The 15,866-nt window shown below is 38.6% G+C and overlaps 1 protein-coding gene across 1 annotated transcript; it reads right to left on the bottom strand.

Moving 5' to 3' along the window:
• Nucleotides 1-291: 291 nt before the first annotated feature.
• On the bottom strand, nucleotides 292-15,367 carry mccc1 (methylcrotonyl-CoA carboxylase subunit). The gene is made up of 19 exons (XM_079890175.1): nucleotides 15,045-15,367; nucleotides 14,532-14,575; nucleotides 14,319-14,452; nucleotides 13,004-13,099; nucleotides 12,781-12,902; nucleotides 11,828-11,975; nucleotides 11,633-11,754; nucleotides 11,435-11,546; nucleotides 8,928-9,009; nucleotides 7,840-7,967; nucleotides 7,501-7,684; nucleotides 6,807-6,916; nucleotides 5,118-5,334; nucleotides 4,945-5,031; nucleotides 3,766-3,815; nucleotides 3,460-3,597; nucleotides 3,273-3,380; nucleotides 996-1,067; nucleotides 292-916 (listed from the first exon to the last, which is right to left on the bottom strand). Exons 1-19 carry the CDS (start codon nucleotides 15,098-15,100, stop codon nucleotides 794-796), a joined length of 2,133 nt encoding a protein of 710 aa, XP_079746301.1. The 5' UTR covers nucleotides 15,101-15,367; the 3' UTR covers nucleotides 292-793.
• Nucleotides 15,368-15,866: the final 499 nt, after the last annotated feature.

The following is a 15,866-nucleotide window of genomic DNA, read 5'->3' as shown; positions in this document are numbered from 1 at the left end:
TTATGTACAGCAGTTTGTGTTAGCTTCATGTAAAAACATGTGCAATATAAAAAAACTTAAGTATACTCTATACAGTACCAGTTGGTAGTGTTTACTTCCATTAATGGAATCATGAATTTGGATTAAAAACAGAATTTTTTTTTTTCATAGATAAATTTGTTGCATAGAATAAGAACAGTAATTAATTTTGGTAAAACAATGAATAAATTCTTGACAGCGGTCAGAATAATTGTAAACTTAAATATTGAAGGTGGAAAATCCTTAATTTAACTGGAGACTCAAGAGACTTAATAGAAAACAAACCCTTTAATGATGAAGGTTAAAAAGGTTCAGAGATACAGATTCTAGACATTTCCTTCAGTAATCAGACCTACATCAAGGCACCTTATTCCCCTCAGATGACAATCATCAATGTTAAGCAATACTTCACAAGTGTGCTATGATACTTGACAAGTAAGGGACTGGAAATAACATGAGTGGATTGGTTTTGTTGAAATGCAAATACTTGTTTTTAAAGGGAGATGGCAAGCCAGTCCACAGTCATCTAAGTGTTAATCTTCATCAGAAAATTACAACATGGTACAAATAAACCAAGGAACCACAGAAACACTAAGTTATTAGGGAATGAATTCCACACAAAGAAAGCTACAGGTAACAGTGTTTTTAGATACGCAAGAAAGTTTCTAGTTTGCTTTTCATATCTCAAAAGATCCAAACTAATTTGTAGTGCTTCAAGATCTTGTCCATGTTCAGGATCTCCATCCGTCTGTCTGAGATGTGGCTGTAATGTGGTTTATTCGGCTCCAGCTGCTTCCTCTTCCTCCATCTCTACTAAAGCTGCGTGACGGTTGGCCTGTGAGCCCTCCTTGAAGAACACCTTCTTGATGACCCCTGCTTTGGGTGCACGGATGGTGTGCTGCCCAGGAAGAGGAGGACACCATCAGTTGTGATGTGGACTATAAAGTGCACTCAATGAGAAAGTGACAGAGCCTCACCTCCATTTTCATGGCATTCATCACCATTAAGGGATCTCCTTTCTGGACCGAGTCTCCAGCCTTGACTAGCACCTACAAACACAGCAAAGCACAAGTTCCAGTGCAGTGACGATAGCAAGCACTCTCTACTGAAACCAGACAGACTCACAGTTCGGCTGCCAGATAGAGTAAAGTGCCCCCTACTCTGCTCTGATTGGTCAGATGGTCCAGTCTGTTGTGATTGGTCTACTCTGCTCTGATTGGTCAGATGGTTCAGTCTGTTGTGATTGGTCTACTCTGCTCTGATTGGTCAGATGACCCAGTCCGTTGTGATTGGTCTACTCTGCTCTGATTGGTCAGATGGTCCAGTCTGTTGTGATTGGTCTACTCTGCTCTGATTGGTCAGATGGTCCAGTCTGTTGTGATTGGTCTACTCTGCTCTGATTGGTCTACTCTGCTCTGATTGGTCAGATGGTCCAGTCTGTTGTGATTGGTCTACTCTGCTCTGATTGGTCAGATGACCCAGTGTGTTGTGATTGGTCTACTCTGCTCTGATTGGTCAGATGGTCCAGTCTGTTGTGATTGGTCTACTCTGCTCTGATTGGTCAGATGGTCCAGTCTGTTGTGATTGGTCTACTCTGCTCTGATTGGTCTACTCTGCTCTGATTGGTCAGATGGCCCAGTGTGTTGTGATTGGTCTACTCTGCTCTGATTGATCAGATGGTCCAGTCTGTTGTGATTGGTCTACTCTGCTCTGATTGGTCAGATGGCCCAGTCTGTTGTGATTGGTCTACTCTACTCTGATTGGTCAGATGGTCCAGTCTGTTGTGATTGGTCTACTCTGCTCTGATTGGTCAGATGGCCCAGTGTGTTGTGATTGGTCTACTTTGCTCTGATTGGTCAGATGGCCCAGTGTGTTGTGATTGGTCTACTCTACTCTGATTGGTCAGATGGTCCAGTCTGTTGTGATTGGTCTACTCTGCTCTGATTGGTCAGATGGTCCAGTGTGTTGTGATTGGTCTACTCTACTCTGATTGGTCAGATGGTCCAGTCTGTTGTGATTGGTCTACTCTGCTCTGATTGGTCAGATGGCCCAGTGTGTTGTGATTGGTCTACTCTGCTCTGATTGGTCAGATGGTCCAGTGTGTTGTGATTGGTCTACTCTACTCTGATTGGTCAGATGGTCCAGTCTGTTGTGATTGGTCTACTCTGCTCTAATTGGTCAGATGGCCCAGTGTGTTGTGATTGGTCTACTCTGCTCTGATTGGTCAGATGACCCAGTGTGTTGTGATTGGTCTACTCTGCTCTGATTGGTCAGATGGTCCAGTGTGTTGTGATTGGTCTACTCTACTCTGATTGGTCAGATGGTCCAGTCTGTTGTGATTGGTCTACTCTGCTCTGATTGGTCAGATGGCCCAGTGTGTTGTGATTGGTCTACTCTACTCTGATTGGTCAGATGGTCCAGTCTGTTGTGATTGGTCTACTCTGCTCTGATTGGTCAGATGGCCCAGTCTGTTGTGATTGGTCTACTCTGCTCTGATTGGTCAGATGGTCCAGTCTATTGTGATTGGTCTACTCTGCTCTGATTGGTCAGATGACCCAGTGTGTTGTGATTGGTCTACTCTGCTCTGATTGGTCAGATGGTCCAGTCTGTTGTGATTGGTCTACTCTGCTCTGATTGGTCAGATGGCCCAGTCTGTTGTGATTGGTCTACTCTGCTCTGATTGGTCAGATGGTCCAGTCTGTTGTGATTGGTCTACTCTGCTCTGATTGGTCAGATGACCCAGTGTGTTGTGATTGGTCTACTCTGCTCTGATTGGTCAGATGGCCCAGTCTGTTGTGATTGGTCTACTCTGCTCTGATTGGTCAGATGACCCAGTCTGTTGTGATTGGTCTACTCTGCTCTGATTGGTCAGATGACCCAGTCTGTTGTGATTGGTCTACTCTGCTCTGATTGGTCAGATGGCCCAGTCTGTTGTGATTGGTCCACAGCACATGTCAGAAGTGAAATGCCTATCTGAATTCAAGCTCTGGATCTTCCTCAGTACTTGTTAGATAGTGATACGAACAGATGACGTTTGTTTCACCGTATCAATTCCAGCACGAGTCCTCATCCTTATGAAGGCACTTATAAGGGGCATAATGGGGCACTTTAATTACCATTTTGGCTGTAAATGTGACCTTTTTTTTTTACACATAATGTTCAGTATTCTATGATTCTTGACACACTACTCTAGTCTGGCATACTATATAGAGGATGTACAGTACACAAACTTCAACCACAGCTTCCTTAAATACCTTTTCAATAGTGCCGGTCATGGGTGCAACAGCGCCACCCTGTGCACTGGCGCCACTTACACCAGCCAGGAACTTGGGCACAGGCACATCCACCTGAGCACTTCCCTCCTAAAAGAGAACAAAAAAAGATCATCCATAGCCTTGACATTAAAGCTGAAGCGTAATTCAAAGGGTGAAAGAAACCCACCATAGAAAAGATGTGTACAGTGTTGTCCAGAATGACTAGTTTGGGTCGGGACAGAACCCCATTCACGGAGCAGCACAGGAAGGTCACGCCACCCTCCAGCTGCAGCTCCCCTGACACCTGGAACACCTGACCTCCAGTCTAACAACCAAAAATGACCCAGAGACCTTAGTGAAAGGTTATATTTAGTGCATGACAGTCGTTGTTCTGACTAAGACTGCGAAATCTCTGACAAAAACCCTGCTATTCTTTTTGATTTGTAAATGCAGATGTGCATCATCATCTTTACAGTCGAAAAACATAATTTACCTCCATACTGTACGTCCCATCTGGGTTGAATGTAACAGCTAATGCCACTTCTGTAAAATAAATAATACAATTAGTTAAATATCATCTGGGTGAATTTGACAGACACAAAGGAAATGTCCAGGTCACATTTCACCCCAAAATCTAAAAAATTATATTTTTCTAAAAGAAAACTAAGCCTATTTAGGACAATTCGTATTTTCTTTTGCATTGTGGCATTATTTTATATGACAATTATGCATATTTCCTCCACAGCTTTTAATTATTGTCATTAATAATACTGTAACACACACAAATATTAAACTGTAAAGTATGCATTACTATATATTACAATAAGTGCCTCTAATCAAGTGAATCTAATATTTTGGTAACACTTTACAATAAGGTTTCATTAGTTAACTAATTAATCTCAGTTAATGTTAATCTCGACGTACTAAAACGTGATTAAAATCATAAGTTATATCAGTTAATATTAGTTAATGAACATGAACTAACAATGAACAGTTAAGAACTGTAATGAATGTATTGCTCAATGTTAGTTAGTATTAATTAATCCATTAATGTCCATTAGTGTAGTCTTACCAATATTTTAAAAACATTAACTATACATATATACAATATACACTTATATGTACAAGCACCCTCTCCCACAGAACAGCGAAAACATTAATTGCATTAATTGCAAAAGAGTTAATTATGATTAACTTGCAGGAGCTTGACCCCTGACCTTTCCAAAATGTGTGACATTAATCAGAACAAATATAACTAAACCAATGAATAAATCCTGATTGTGTAAAAACAATTTTCTAAAGTTAAAAAGAAAAACAATCTCAAAATAATATTGCGATATAAACCCTGCATTATATAAAGCTATGCATTAGCTTGCGGTAATGATTGGCAAGACGTGCTAATTATTCAAATATGCAGACTGGAAAATGTACATAGTGATTACAGAAGTAATATAACAATAATTATTTGTGAAAGTGTTAACTCCAGCACAGATATGATCTTAATTACTGAATTACTGAATTCATCCTATAAAAATCTACAAGAATGCAGAATATTTATGGATGATGTTCCTGTAGATTTGACAGGTGTAACTCTTCACTGGTTCAGACAGGCATCGCGGCTCGGCGGTGTGTGTGTGTGTGTGTGTGTGTGTGTTAGAGCATGCACACTCACTGTTGTCCCCGAGCTGCAGTGTCAAGTTCCTGCAGTGCAGGACATTGAGTCGTCTCCCATTACTGGAGGCAAACGGTGAGTACATGTCTGCAAGAGGAAGCTCAGGTTAACATCTCAAACGAGCGTCACACACACTGAACCAACAACATCAATGAACACCGAGCCGTCCTCACCACTGGACTGGTCCCTGAACTCCTCGGTGTGCCGCTTCTCTCGGAGCAGCAGACCCAGAGCGGCCTGACACAGCACCGCACCGCACGGGCTCTGGGCCGCGGGGAACAGCTGATCGTAGTGCTGCGGGATGAAGCTGGTGTGAACGTTCCCCGCCGCGAACTCCGGATGCCCCGAAAGACTCAGTAGGAAGTCGATGTTGGTGTTGAGACCCACAATCTGTCAAATGTACATTTGTTTAATACATGTGGAACACTTCGCACATGGGTAACGTGCGGTTTTGAACAGTTTCCATGTGAAATCCATGTGATCCCGTGTGGAATACATAGGAAATTCATATATTTAGAATAGTGAAGGAAATCTCTAAGCCTGTTTCCGCCACAGAATAAAACATTTTAAAAGATAACTGTGACTTTTTATCTCACAATTGCGAGTTTACATCTCACAATTCAGACTTTATCTCTCGCAATTCAGAAATTCCAGTCAGAAATGTAAACTCGCAATTGTGAGATAAAAAAAATGCAATTATCTTTTACATTTTTTTATTCTGTGATGGAATCAAGCTTCCATAAAATCTAATTCAGTTGAAGTAGATTGTGTGGTACTGTTGTTTTTAAATGTCTTGGTAGCTGATGGTTAGAAAAGTTAATGTAATAATGTACTGTACATCCAGCCGGTTGTTATCACAGAATAAACCCTGACAGGGTGATCAGATTCAGGACAGGGCTTGTAACACCCTGAAGGGGTTTATTCTGCGATAACAACCGACTGCACATCCGTTATCCTGCTCATTACACGTTATTTCTTACTTAAGTCAATAATTGGGCACAAAATATAGATTTTTGTTTAAATATTTCATTAGTCCACTCAACGCAAGGCTTCCGCAAAGAAAAAAAAGTTTCTAGTAAGCGACTTTTAGCCGAAGCGACTGAACAAGTTCAAACTAGAAGAACATTTAAAGTCCCCTTGTGGTGAAAATCCAGCTTTTAATGTAGTTTATGTGTCTATGTGGTGTTTTTAATCTGCTTTAAGACAAAGCATGTGTAAATTCACCAGTCGACAGCATTGCTGAGTATTTCCTCCTTAAAACTGCAGTGAACCAAAGACAAAAACACGCTTTGAAATCGCTGGTGTTTCTGACGTCACAAACTACTTTGTAACAAATCAGATCAACATGTGATCGTCAACCAGTGGATCTCTGAGTTGAGTGAGTGAGTAGAGGCGGGGCTCATTTGCATATTCATAGAACCGCGTATACTAAATGGGCAAGGGTGTCGAGTTACACTCAAGCTAATTTAAGGCATGAAGAAAGTTTTTCAAGGAAAATACATTTAAATATGTCATTTTGGTGATCAAAGATGAGTTTTAAGTGATAAAATTATTGACTACAGGGGGACTTTAAGGGATAATAATAACATGCCTCGGACTGACCAATCAGAATCAAGTATTCCAGAGAGCTGTGTAATAATTGAGAAATAAAATGCACATGACAATAACTCACTGCATTACTCAACTATATAGAAGTACTTCTGTATCTGTATTGCTGCAGTGTTGACAATGAATAATGGACCTTTTTCGCTAATGTGACCAAACCTTATGAACTTTTGAAAACACAATTAAAAAACATTTAAATAAATGAGATACTAAAGAAAGTAAAATATCAGTGCTTGTGGATGAGAATGTGTGCTTACATTGTATTGTCGAAGGCAGTATCGGAGTCTCTTCAGAGCAGCGGAGCGATCTTCTCCCCAAACCACCAGTTTAGCAATCATGGGGTCATAATGGGCAGACACCTCATCACCTTAGACATTATGAACAGACATACAGCATTACCAACCAACACTGAACTATATCATTCATGAATGACTGTGAAGTGCTCATATTTATTTTCTAATAAGGTATTTTTAGTTAATGCTTAAGTATTATCAAGGGCAAAACATCATTGTCCAGGAGCGTAATTCTGGATTATTTATGTACCATAATCATTACATGTTTTTCCTTCAGTCCTCAAAGTCACAATGAAACACAAGTAGCAACAGATCTTTTCTTATGTCTTGTGATGCACATTTGAGTGTAATGGATTATTGAAGAAGGAAAGGTTATAATGCTCCTAAAATTCAAGATATCATGAGTTTTGTATGTATGAGTTTGTACAGTATATCATGATATAGTAAAGCCATATCACACAAGTGTTTTTGTCAAAAGTGATATTGATTTTATACAACAGTTCAATAAATAAGAAGTTAATATTGTGAAAAATATCAGTACCATGATACAAAAACAATTAATATAGAATATTTGAATGTGGGGAAGAAATATTATTTAAACTATAAAAGAAAAGCCATTTGAATACATTAAGTGACTATGTACTATGAGGTGAAGCACCTTCTCGAACGCCCGTCTCTATGCGTGTGCACGGGTCCCCCTGCGGGGTGGACAGGTGTAGCAGGGGTCCCGCTCCGGGGAGGAAGTCGTTATTGGGGTCTTCAGCGTATATTCTGGCTTCAAAAGAATGACCCCGCAACATGATCTGCTCCTGCGTGAGGGGCAACTTCTCCCCCGCTGCCACCTGAGGGACAAACACCACATGACACACTCTGAATTTAATGAAGCCACAAACAAGTAAAGCAAGCAGGTGTTATTGTGACCCCTTGTGGACAAATCTGCAAATGACTTATGTCAGTGTCTTAGGTAGCTTCTGAAGGGCAGTGTTTGGAGTCTTACACGCAGTTGCCACTCCACCAGGTCTGTTCCTGTGATCATCTCAGAGACGGGATGCTCCACCTGCAGACGCGTGTTCATCTCCATGAAGTAGAAGTTGTGCTGCGCGTCCATGATGAACTCCACCGTTCCTGTTCAGCCAAAAATGAAAATTCTGTTATTTCTTGTTGATCGGTAAACTTCTTACTGGTGAATAAAACTGTTGATTTCTTTTATATTATGGCCTTTTACAGTCTTTGAGTCTACTAGAACAGGTTTTCCTGCTTGAATGTTGATTATTTTCCCTCATATTCTCCATTGTTGCAGCTCCTCTCTTCCCAGTCTGTCAGTAACGCTCTGTTTAGTTCCTGTCTCTATGAAGCCCCTCCTCCTGAAAAGCACACTGTGCTCTGATTGGTCGGCTGGATCAGTGTGTTGTGATTGGTCAAGCGCTTCGAGTGTGTTTGGGAAATGTCCCGCCCCTTACCATAACCGCCAGTTTAACACACTACTAACTAACTCAACCAGGCCCCGCCCCTTTATTCTGCGTATGAATTATTTAAATGAGGAATATTGTGACGTGTTCGTTCCCGGGAGAATCTCAAGACTACAATGGAGTTCAGAAACACTGACACTGATATAGAGAAGAACTCCCGCTGGAGGGACGTTTTCATGCTCAAACAGCAACAACTAAAATGTAATTTATTCCTGTGATCAAAGCTGAATTTTCAGCATCATTACTCCAGTCTTCAGTGTCACATGATCCTTCACAAATCACTCTAATATGACGATTTGGTGCTCAATAAACATTAATGATTATTTTGAATTTAATAAAGGTTTCTTGAGCTGCTTTATATTTTCCAGGATTTTTTTCTGGTGTTTTTTATGAATATATTGTTCAATAAAACAGCATTTATTTCGAAATCGAATCTTTTGTAAGATTCTAAATGTATTTACAGTCAGTTGTGATCGATGTAATGCATGCTTGCTGAATGAAAGTATACGTTTCTTTAAAAAAATTTTTAAAAATACAGACCCCAAACTTTTGAATGGTTGTGTACATACTGTCATCACACTAATGCATCACAGAGGTCAAATGACATCATCATCACCTGCTCCAACATAGTTGACTGCTTTGGCTGCCCGCACTGCGGCCTCTCCGAGCTTCTGCCGGACCTCAGGACTGATGCCTGGCTGTAGAGACACACACACACACACACACACAAATCAAGCCAGGTCAGTTACATTTAAGGGATAGTTCACCCAAAAATGAAAATTAGCCCATGATTTACTCGCCCTCAAGTCATCCTAGGTGTATATGACTTTCTTCTTTCAGACAAATACAATCAGAGTTATATTAAAAAAATGCCCTGGCTCTTCCAAGCTTTATAATGGCAGTGAATGGCTGTTTCTGTTTTGAAGTCCATAAAAGTGCATTCCATGATGAAATATCCATGATAAAAGTGCATCTATCTGTCATAAAAGTGCATCTATCTGTCATAAAAGTGCATCTATCCATGATAAAAGTGCATCTATCCATCATAAAAGTGCATCCATCCATGATAAAAGTGCATATATCATCATAAAAGTGCATCAATCCATGATAAAAGTGCATCTATCATCATAAAAGTGCATCTATCCATGATAAAAGTGCATCTATCCATCATAAAAGTGCATCCATCCATGATAAAAGTGCATATATCATCATAAAAGTGCATCCATCCATGATAAAAGTGCATATATCATCATAAAAGTGCATCCATCCATGATAAAAGTGCATCTATCCATGATAAAAGTACATCTCTCCATGATAAAAGTGCATCTATCCATGATAAAAGTGCATCTATCCATGATAAAAGTGCATCTGTCCATGATAAAACTGCATCTATCCATGATAAAAGTGCATCTATCCATCATAAAAGTACATCTATCCATGATAAAAGTGCATCTATCCATGATAAAAGTGCATCTATCCATCATAAAAGTCCATCCATCCATGATAAAAGTGCATCTATCCATGATAAAAGTGCATCTATCCATGATAAAAGTACATCTCTCCATGATAAAAGTACATCTCTCCATGATAAAAGTGCATCTATCCATGATAAAAGTGCATCTATCCATCATAAAAGTGCATCTATCCATGATAAAAGTACATCTCTCCATGATAAAAGTGCATCTATCCATGATAAAACTGCATCTATCCATGATAAAAGTGCATCTATCCATGATAAAAGTGCATCTATCCATCATAAAAGTGCATCTATCCATCATAAAAGTGCATCTATCCATGATAAAAGTACATCTCTCCATGATAAAAGTGCATCTATCCATGATAAAACTGCATCTATCCATGATAAAAGTGCATCTATCCATGATAAAAGTGCATCTATCCATGATAAAAGTGCATCTATCCATGATAAAAGTACATCTCTCCATGATAAAAGTGCATCTATCCATGATAAAACTGCATCTATCCATCATAAAAGTGCATCTATCCATCATAAAAGTGCATCTATCCATGATAAAAGTACATCTCTCCATGATAAAAGTGCATCTATCCATGATAAAAGTGCATCTATCCATCATAAAAGTGCATCTATCCATGATAAAAGTGCATCTGTCCATCATAAAAGTGCATCTGTCCATCATAAAAGTGCATCTGTCCATCATAAAAGTGCATCTATCCATGATAAAAGTGCATCTGTCCATCATAAAAGTGCATCTATCCATGATAAAAGTGCATCTATCCATCATAAAAGTGCATCTATCCATGATAAAAGTGCATCTGTCCATCATAAAAGTGCATCTATCCATCATAAAAGTGCATCTGTCCATGATAAAAGTGCATCTATCCATGATAAAAGTGCATCTATCCATGATAAAAGTGCATCTATCCATGATAAAAGTGCATCTGTCCATGATAAAAGTGCATCTATCCATGATAAAAGTGCATCTGTCCATGATAAAAGTGCATCTATCCATGATAAAAGTGCATCTATCCATCATAAAAGTGCATCTATCCATGATAAAAGTGCATCTGTCCATCATAAAAGTGCATCTATCCATCATAAAAGTGCATCTGTCCATGATAAAAGTGCATCTATCCATGATAAAAGTGCATCTGTCCATGATAAAAGTGCATCTATCCATGATAAAAGTGCATCTATCCATCATAAAAGTGCATCTATCCATGATAAAAGTGCATCTGTCCATCATAAAAGTGCATCTATCCATCATAAAAGTGCATCTGTCCATGATAAAAGTGCATCTGTCCATCATAAAAGTGCATCTATCCATCATAAAAGTGCATCTATCCATCATAAAAGTGCATCTGTCCATGATAAATGTGCATCTATCCATCATAAAAGTGCTTTTATCATGGATAGATGCACTTTTATGGACTTCAAAGAGCCAGGACATTTTTTTAATATAACTCAGATTGTATTCATCTGAAAGAAGAAAGTCATATACACCTAGGATGGCTTGAGGGCGAGTAAATCATGGGCTAATTTTTATTTTGGGGTGAACCTTTAACACCCCCAGCACATATCATACCCACACAGGATCAAGCTGAAGATGCTGAAAGAGTGAGTGAGTGAGTGAGTGTGACTCTTACCCCGGGAGCTTCCTCTATGATCTTCTGGTGTCGTCTCTGGACGCTACAGTCTCTCTCGAACAGATAGACCGCATCACCAGACTGATCTCCGAACACCTGCACCTCCACGTGTCTAACGCAACAACACACACACACACACACATCACATCACACACATCAAACTATGTGAGTGACGCACACTGGATAAACCAAACACACCTGGGGTTTTCCACAAACTTCTCGACCAGCATCACGTCGTCGTTGAAGGACTTGCGAGCTTCTCTCCGAGCGGATTCCAGCTGCTCCAGGAACTCTGCTTCCGAGTGAGCGGTTCGCATTCCCTGTGGGATCAAGCAGAGGTTTCAGACGAGCGTAACACACACTACACAATCATTCAGTGGAAACTCACGCCACCTTTCCTCCGCCGCCGCGCACTGCTTTGATCATCACAGGGTAGCCAATCCTGGCGGCCTCGCTCTGAAGCCTCTCGTCTGATTGGTCCTCGCCATGGTAACCCTCAATGATTGGCACGCCTGCAGCCGACATGATGTGTTTAGATGTGCTAAAACACAAGAAACAAAGATGTGTTTCTACTGCATAAATAGAAAAGAAAGACACTTTAATGTTGGTTAGAAAAGCTTTGCTTCTGATAGTTTAGCGCACTTTTTAAAATAGTACTTATTACAGAAATAATATACCTTAAAAGAATACTTAAGTGTGAACTGATTGTAATATGAAATGTAATTAGAGTGCTTTTGACCCATTTAAGCAGGACTTAAGAACATCTTCATAATTCTATAATGTCTTTGAAATACATTTAAAGTGTTGCTGACTGTACTATACCATTATAGTATTATGTGATATTAAAAAGTAGATTTTTTATATATTTTAATGTCATTTCTATTCAAATTTGTATGTCGTGTATTTGTAAATACACATTTGTCATGATTAAGTTGTAATTTAGTACATTTAAAATGCATTAACTTTAAAATGTATTATTGAATAAAACACAACAGTCAAAATCATAATCAAGTAATGCACATTCTAGTACATTAAGCACTGAACAAAGATTAAAACACTGAGTTAAAATGTACTTTACACTAAAACCTTTCTTTTGAGTGCACTTTTTAAAAGAGTACTTAAGTGTGTTCAGAAACATAGTTTTGAAAGTGTACACTTAAGTGGCAATATTAAGTAGTTTTTAAAAATATACTTTTTAAGATTTGAAGTACACTACAAGTGCACATTCAACACTATTAAGCACACTTCTTCTTCACAAGAGTTGCTTAAGCTTTTTCTAGGGTGCAGTTGTTACACAGACGAATAACATATTTTTGCAAATGTTATTATGATCAAAATAACTGTACCTTTTGATTCCCATGTCCCGAATGGCTGATGATGGTGGGCCGATGAAGATGATGCCTTCTTGTTTGCACTGTTCAGCAAACTCTGTATTTTCCGACAGGAAACCATATCCAGGATGGACCGCCTTACCAAAACAATTAAAAAAAGAGAGATTTTCAAATGATACATATATATATATATAATGAAAGATGTTGTTCAGAAAGACATGTGTTGAGGTCAGCACACCTGTGCGCCGGATCTCTTGGCCACGTCCAGGATCTTGTCCATGCACAGGTAACTCTGCTGAGACGCCGCTGGTCCAATATGATACGCCTCATCCGCCTGAGTCACAGAGGAGACAGTAACTACTACTGTTTAATGTGTCTGAGGAATCTCTTCTGCTCACCCAGGCTGAATTTATTTGATTAAAAATACAGTAAAAACAGTGGAATATTATTACAATAAAAAACAGCTGTTTTCTATGGGAATATAGTAGTAAAGTGTAATGTATTCCTGTGATCAAAGCTGAAATTTCAGCATCATTACTTATTATCATTACAGTGATCCCTCAGAAATCATTCTAATATGATGATTTACTGCTCAAGAAACATGCAGTTATGATATGGAGTCCCTTGTGAAAAAGAACTGTGCTTAATTGTATTGAATGTGGATATAAGTTTCAAAAGAAATGACTTATTATTACATTTTTATACATTATTACATACTACATTCAGCAGTAACTTTAACCATATTTCAAAGACAATATAGAATTATGAAATTACATATAAAGATGTACATAACAGGGTATAAAAAAACAAACAAATTGCATTTAACATAAATTGAAAATAACATCTATTTAAGTGTCCGAAAACATTACATCAGTTTGTAGTTAAGTATATTCGCACTTAAGTCCCCTCTGTCAAGTTTTTAATGTTGTTTATGTGTCTATGTGGTGTTTTTAATGTGCTTTAAGACAAAGCATGTGTAAATTCATAAGTCGACACCATTGCTGAGTATTTCCTCCTTAAAACTGCAGTGAACCAAAGACAGTCTCAAAAACACGCTTTGAAATCGCTGGTGTTTCTGACGTCACAAACTACCTTGTAACCAATCAGATCAACGTGTGATCGTCAACCAGTGGATCTCTGAGCTGAGTGAGTGGAGGCGGGGCTCATTTGCATATTCATAGAACCGCGCATACTAAATGAGGCAAGGGTGTCGAGTTACAAGCTATTTCAAGGTATGAATAAAAAAAATTGAGGAAAAAAACACTTAAATGTGTCATTTTGCTGATCAAAGATGAGTTTGACTACAGGGGGACTTTAAAGTGTATTATTTTACGCGATAATTACTCTTCTGATAAGGAAAATACATTTGAATTCAGAAATTAAAAACGTACTTATCATAGAACAGGTGTATTCAAGTCAAAGTATGTAATGTGAGAATTGCATTCTGTATTTTTGGAATCCCAAATCATTGACTCCTTCATCAACACGTTCGTTCGATCTATCTATCTACCCATCAAACACTAATGCGGTGTGTGTAGCTGGTGTTTCCTCACCATGGCCACATGCATGGCCTGTCTGTCTGCATCACTGTACACGGCCACTGAGCGAACACCCATCTTCCTCGCCGTCCGCATCACACGGCACGCGATCTCTCCTCTGTTAGCAATGAGGACCTTCTCAATCCGGCCTGTGAAGGAGAAACACCACTGTAAATAATAATCATCATAATAATGATAATAATAGCATCCGCATGACAGGTCTCTTACCCACAGATGCATGTCTGAAGGATCCTCTGGTCCAGATCAGAGTCCTGCAGTCAAGAGAGCAAGAGATCATCTGAGCACTGGGCTTGTGTAGTAAACAGTGTCAAGGGCAAGCACATCTGCAGAGGTCATGACCTCTCCGTTTAAGGTCAAACATGCAGATATATCACTTAATAACACAGCAAAACATCACACACACATATTCATAACTCTTCACTACAAGCTCATCTTCAGTCACATCGCACAAAATACACATTCATAAACAATCACGCGTTATTTTTGACCCATTTATGACTTCACAGCAGAATTTAGACAAAGATATCAGTGCAATGAATCTCGAAGGTCCGAATGCATTAGTTTAAAAGAGAAATAAAGCTAACGTTACTTTACTTAAAGTTTGAATGTCATACTTCTGACAGATCGACTGATGCAGACACTGACCTCTGAACACAGCCAACTTTAATGAACACCTATATTTGTTCTTTAAATGATATAATAAAGTAGCTTGAGACTTACAGCAGATGTTTGTTTATATCTCTGTTGATATGAGTTTTCAGAAACACTGCAGCCATGTTCACTGTGTTAGCGACTGACAAGTGTAACTAACAGTCGACTCTTGCCCTAAAACAGCGCATTGATTTAATCTTTTTCATGGGTTTTACAGCTCCATTAGCATAACATTCATGGATTATTTCCAAACATGTATATTCTGTCCAACTAATCCGTGTGAAATGGCATTAAAACGATCATATAGGCTACGTGGTGCTAAGTGTAGCGGCAGCAGTAACAAACACATTAAGTTTGTCCTTTTTAAGTTACCGTACTTACAGCAGCCAATCAGAAGACAGAGATTGGAGGCGGGGACTGACGTATGTGTAGGGATTATGGGATATGAAGTCAAAACAAAAAGAGGTTTCACTTAACATAGGCCTACTTGCAGATTTAAAGCCATAATATATATATATATATTATAACATAATAGTGTGGCTTTAAATCTGTCGTGAATATAAATGCATATATATATATATATATATATATATATATATATATATATATATATATATTTATTTATTTATTTATTTATTTATTTATTTATTTTATCCTATATCCACATCATAGATCTACACTTACTTTTGCAACAAGACAAATTCTATATAATGTATTTCTTTAATAAAATACATGTGATATGATCTCACCTTATATGTGAAATGGCTGAACAAAAACACCTATACAGCCATATTATCTTTGCAAGCCTGTTTTTTAAAATGTATTATTAGCAAACAAACAATATAATTCTTGTTCAGAGTAATACACATACTGATTGAAGATTAAAAGATG

The sequence above is a fragment of the Squalius cephalus genome (genome assembly GCF_949319135.1).
Source record: "Squalius cephalus genome assembly, chromosome: 13".
Lineage (NCBI taxonomy): Eukaryota > Metazoa > Chordata > Actinopteri > Cypriniformes > Leuciscidae > Squalius > Squalius cephalus.
The sequence above is the reverse complement of the archived record's forward strand: the minus strand, read 5'-3'. Positions and strand labels throughout refer to the sequence as shown.

Excerpts from the sequence above, each read along its gene's own strand:
- mccc1 (XM_079890175.1), bottom strand. The coding sequence starts at position 15,100 with ATGGCTGCAGTGTTTCTGAAAACTCATATCAACAGAGATATAAACAAA. Across the intron at positions 13,100-14,318 it reads AGGCCATGCATGTGGCCATG|GCGGATGAGGCGTATCATAT; the intron begins GTGAGGAAACAC and ends TCTGTGACTCAG. Across the intron at positions 7,685-7,839 it reads TGGTGGAGTGGCAACTGCGT|GTGGCAGCGGGGGAGAAGTT; the intron begins GTAAGACTCCAA and ends TTTGTCCCTCAG.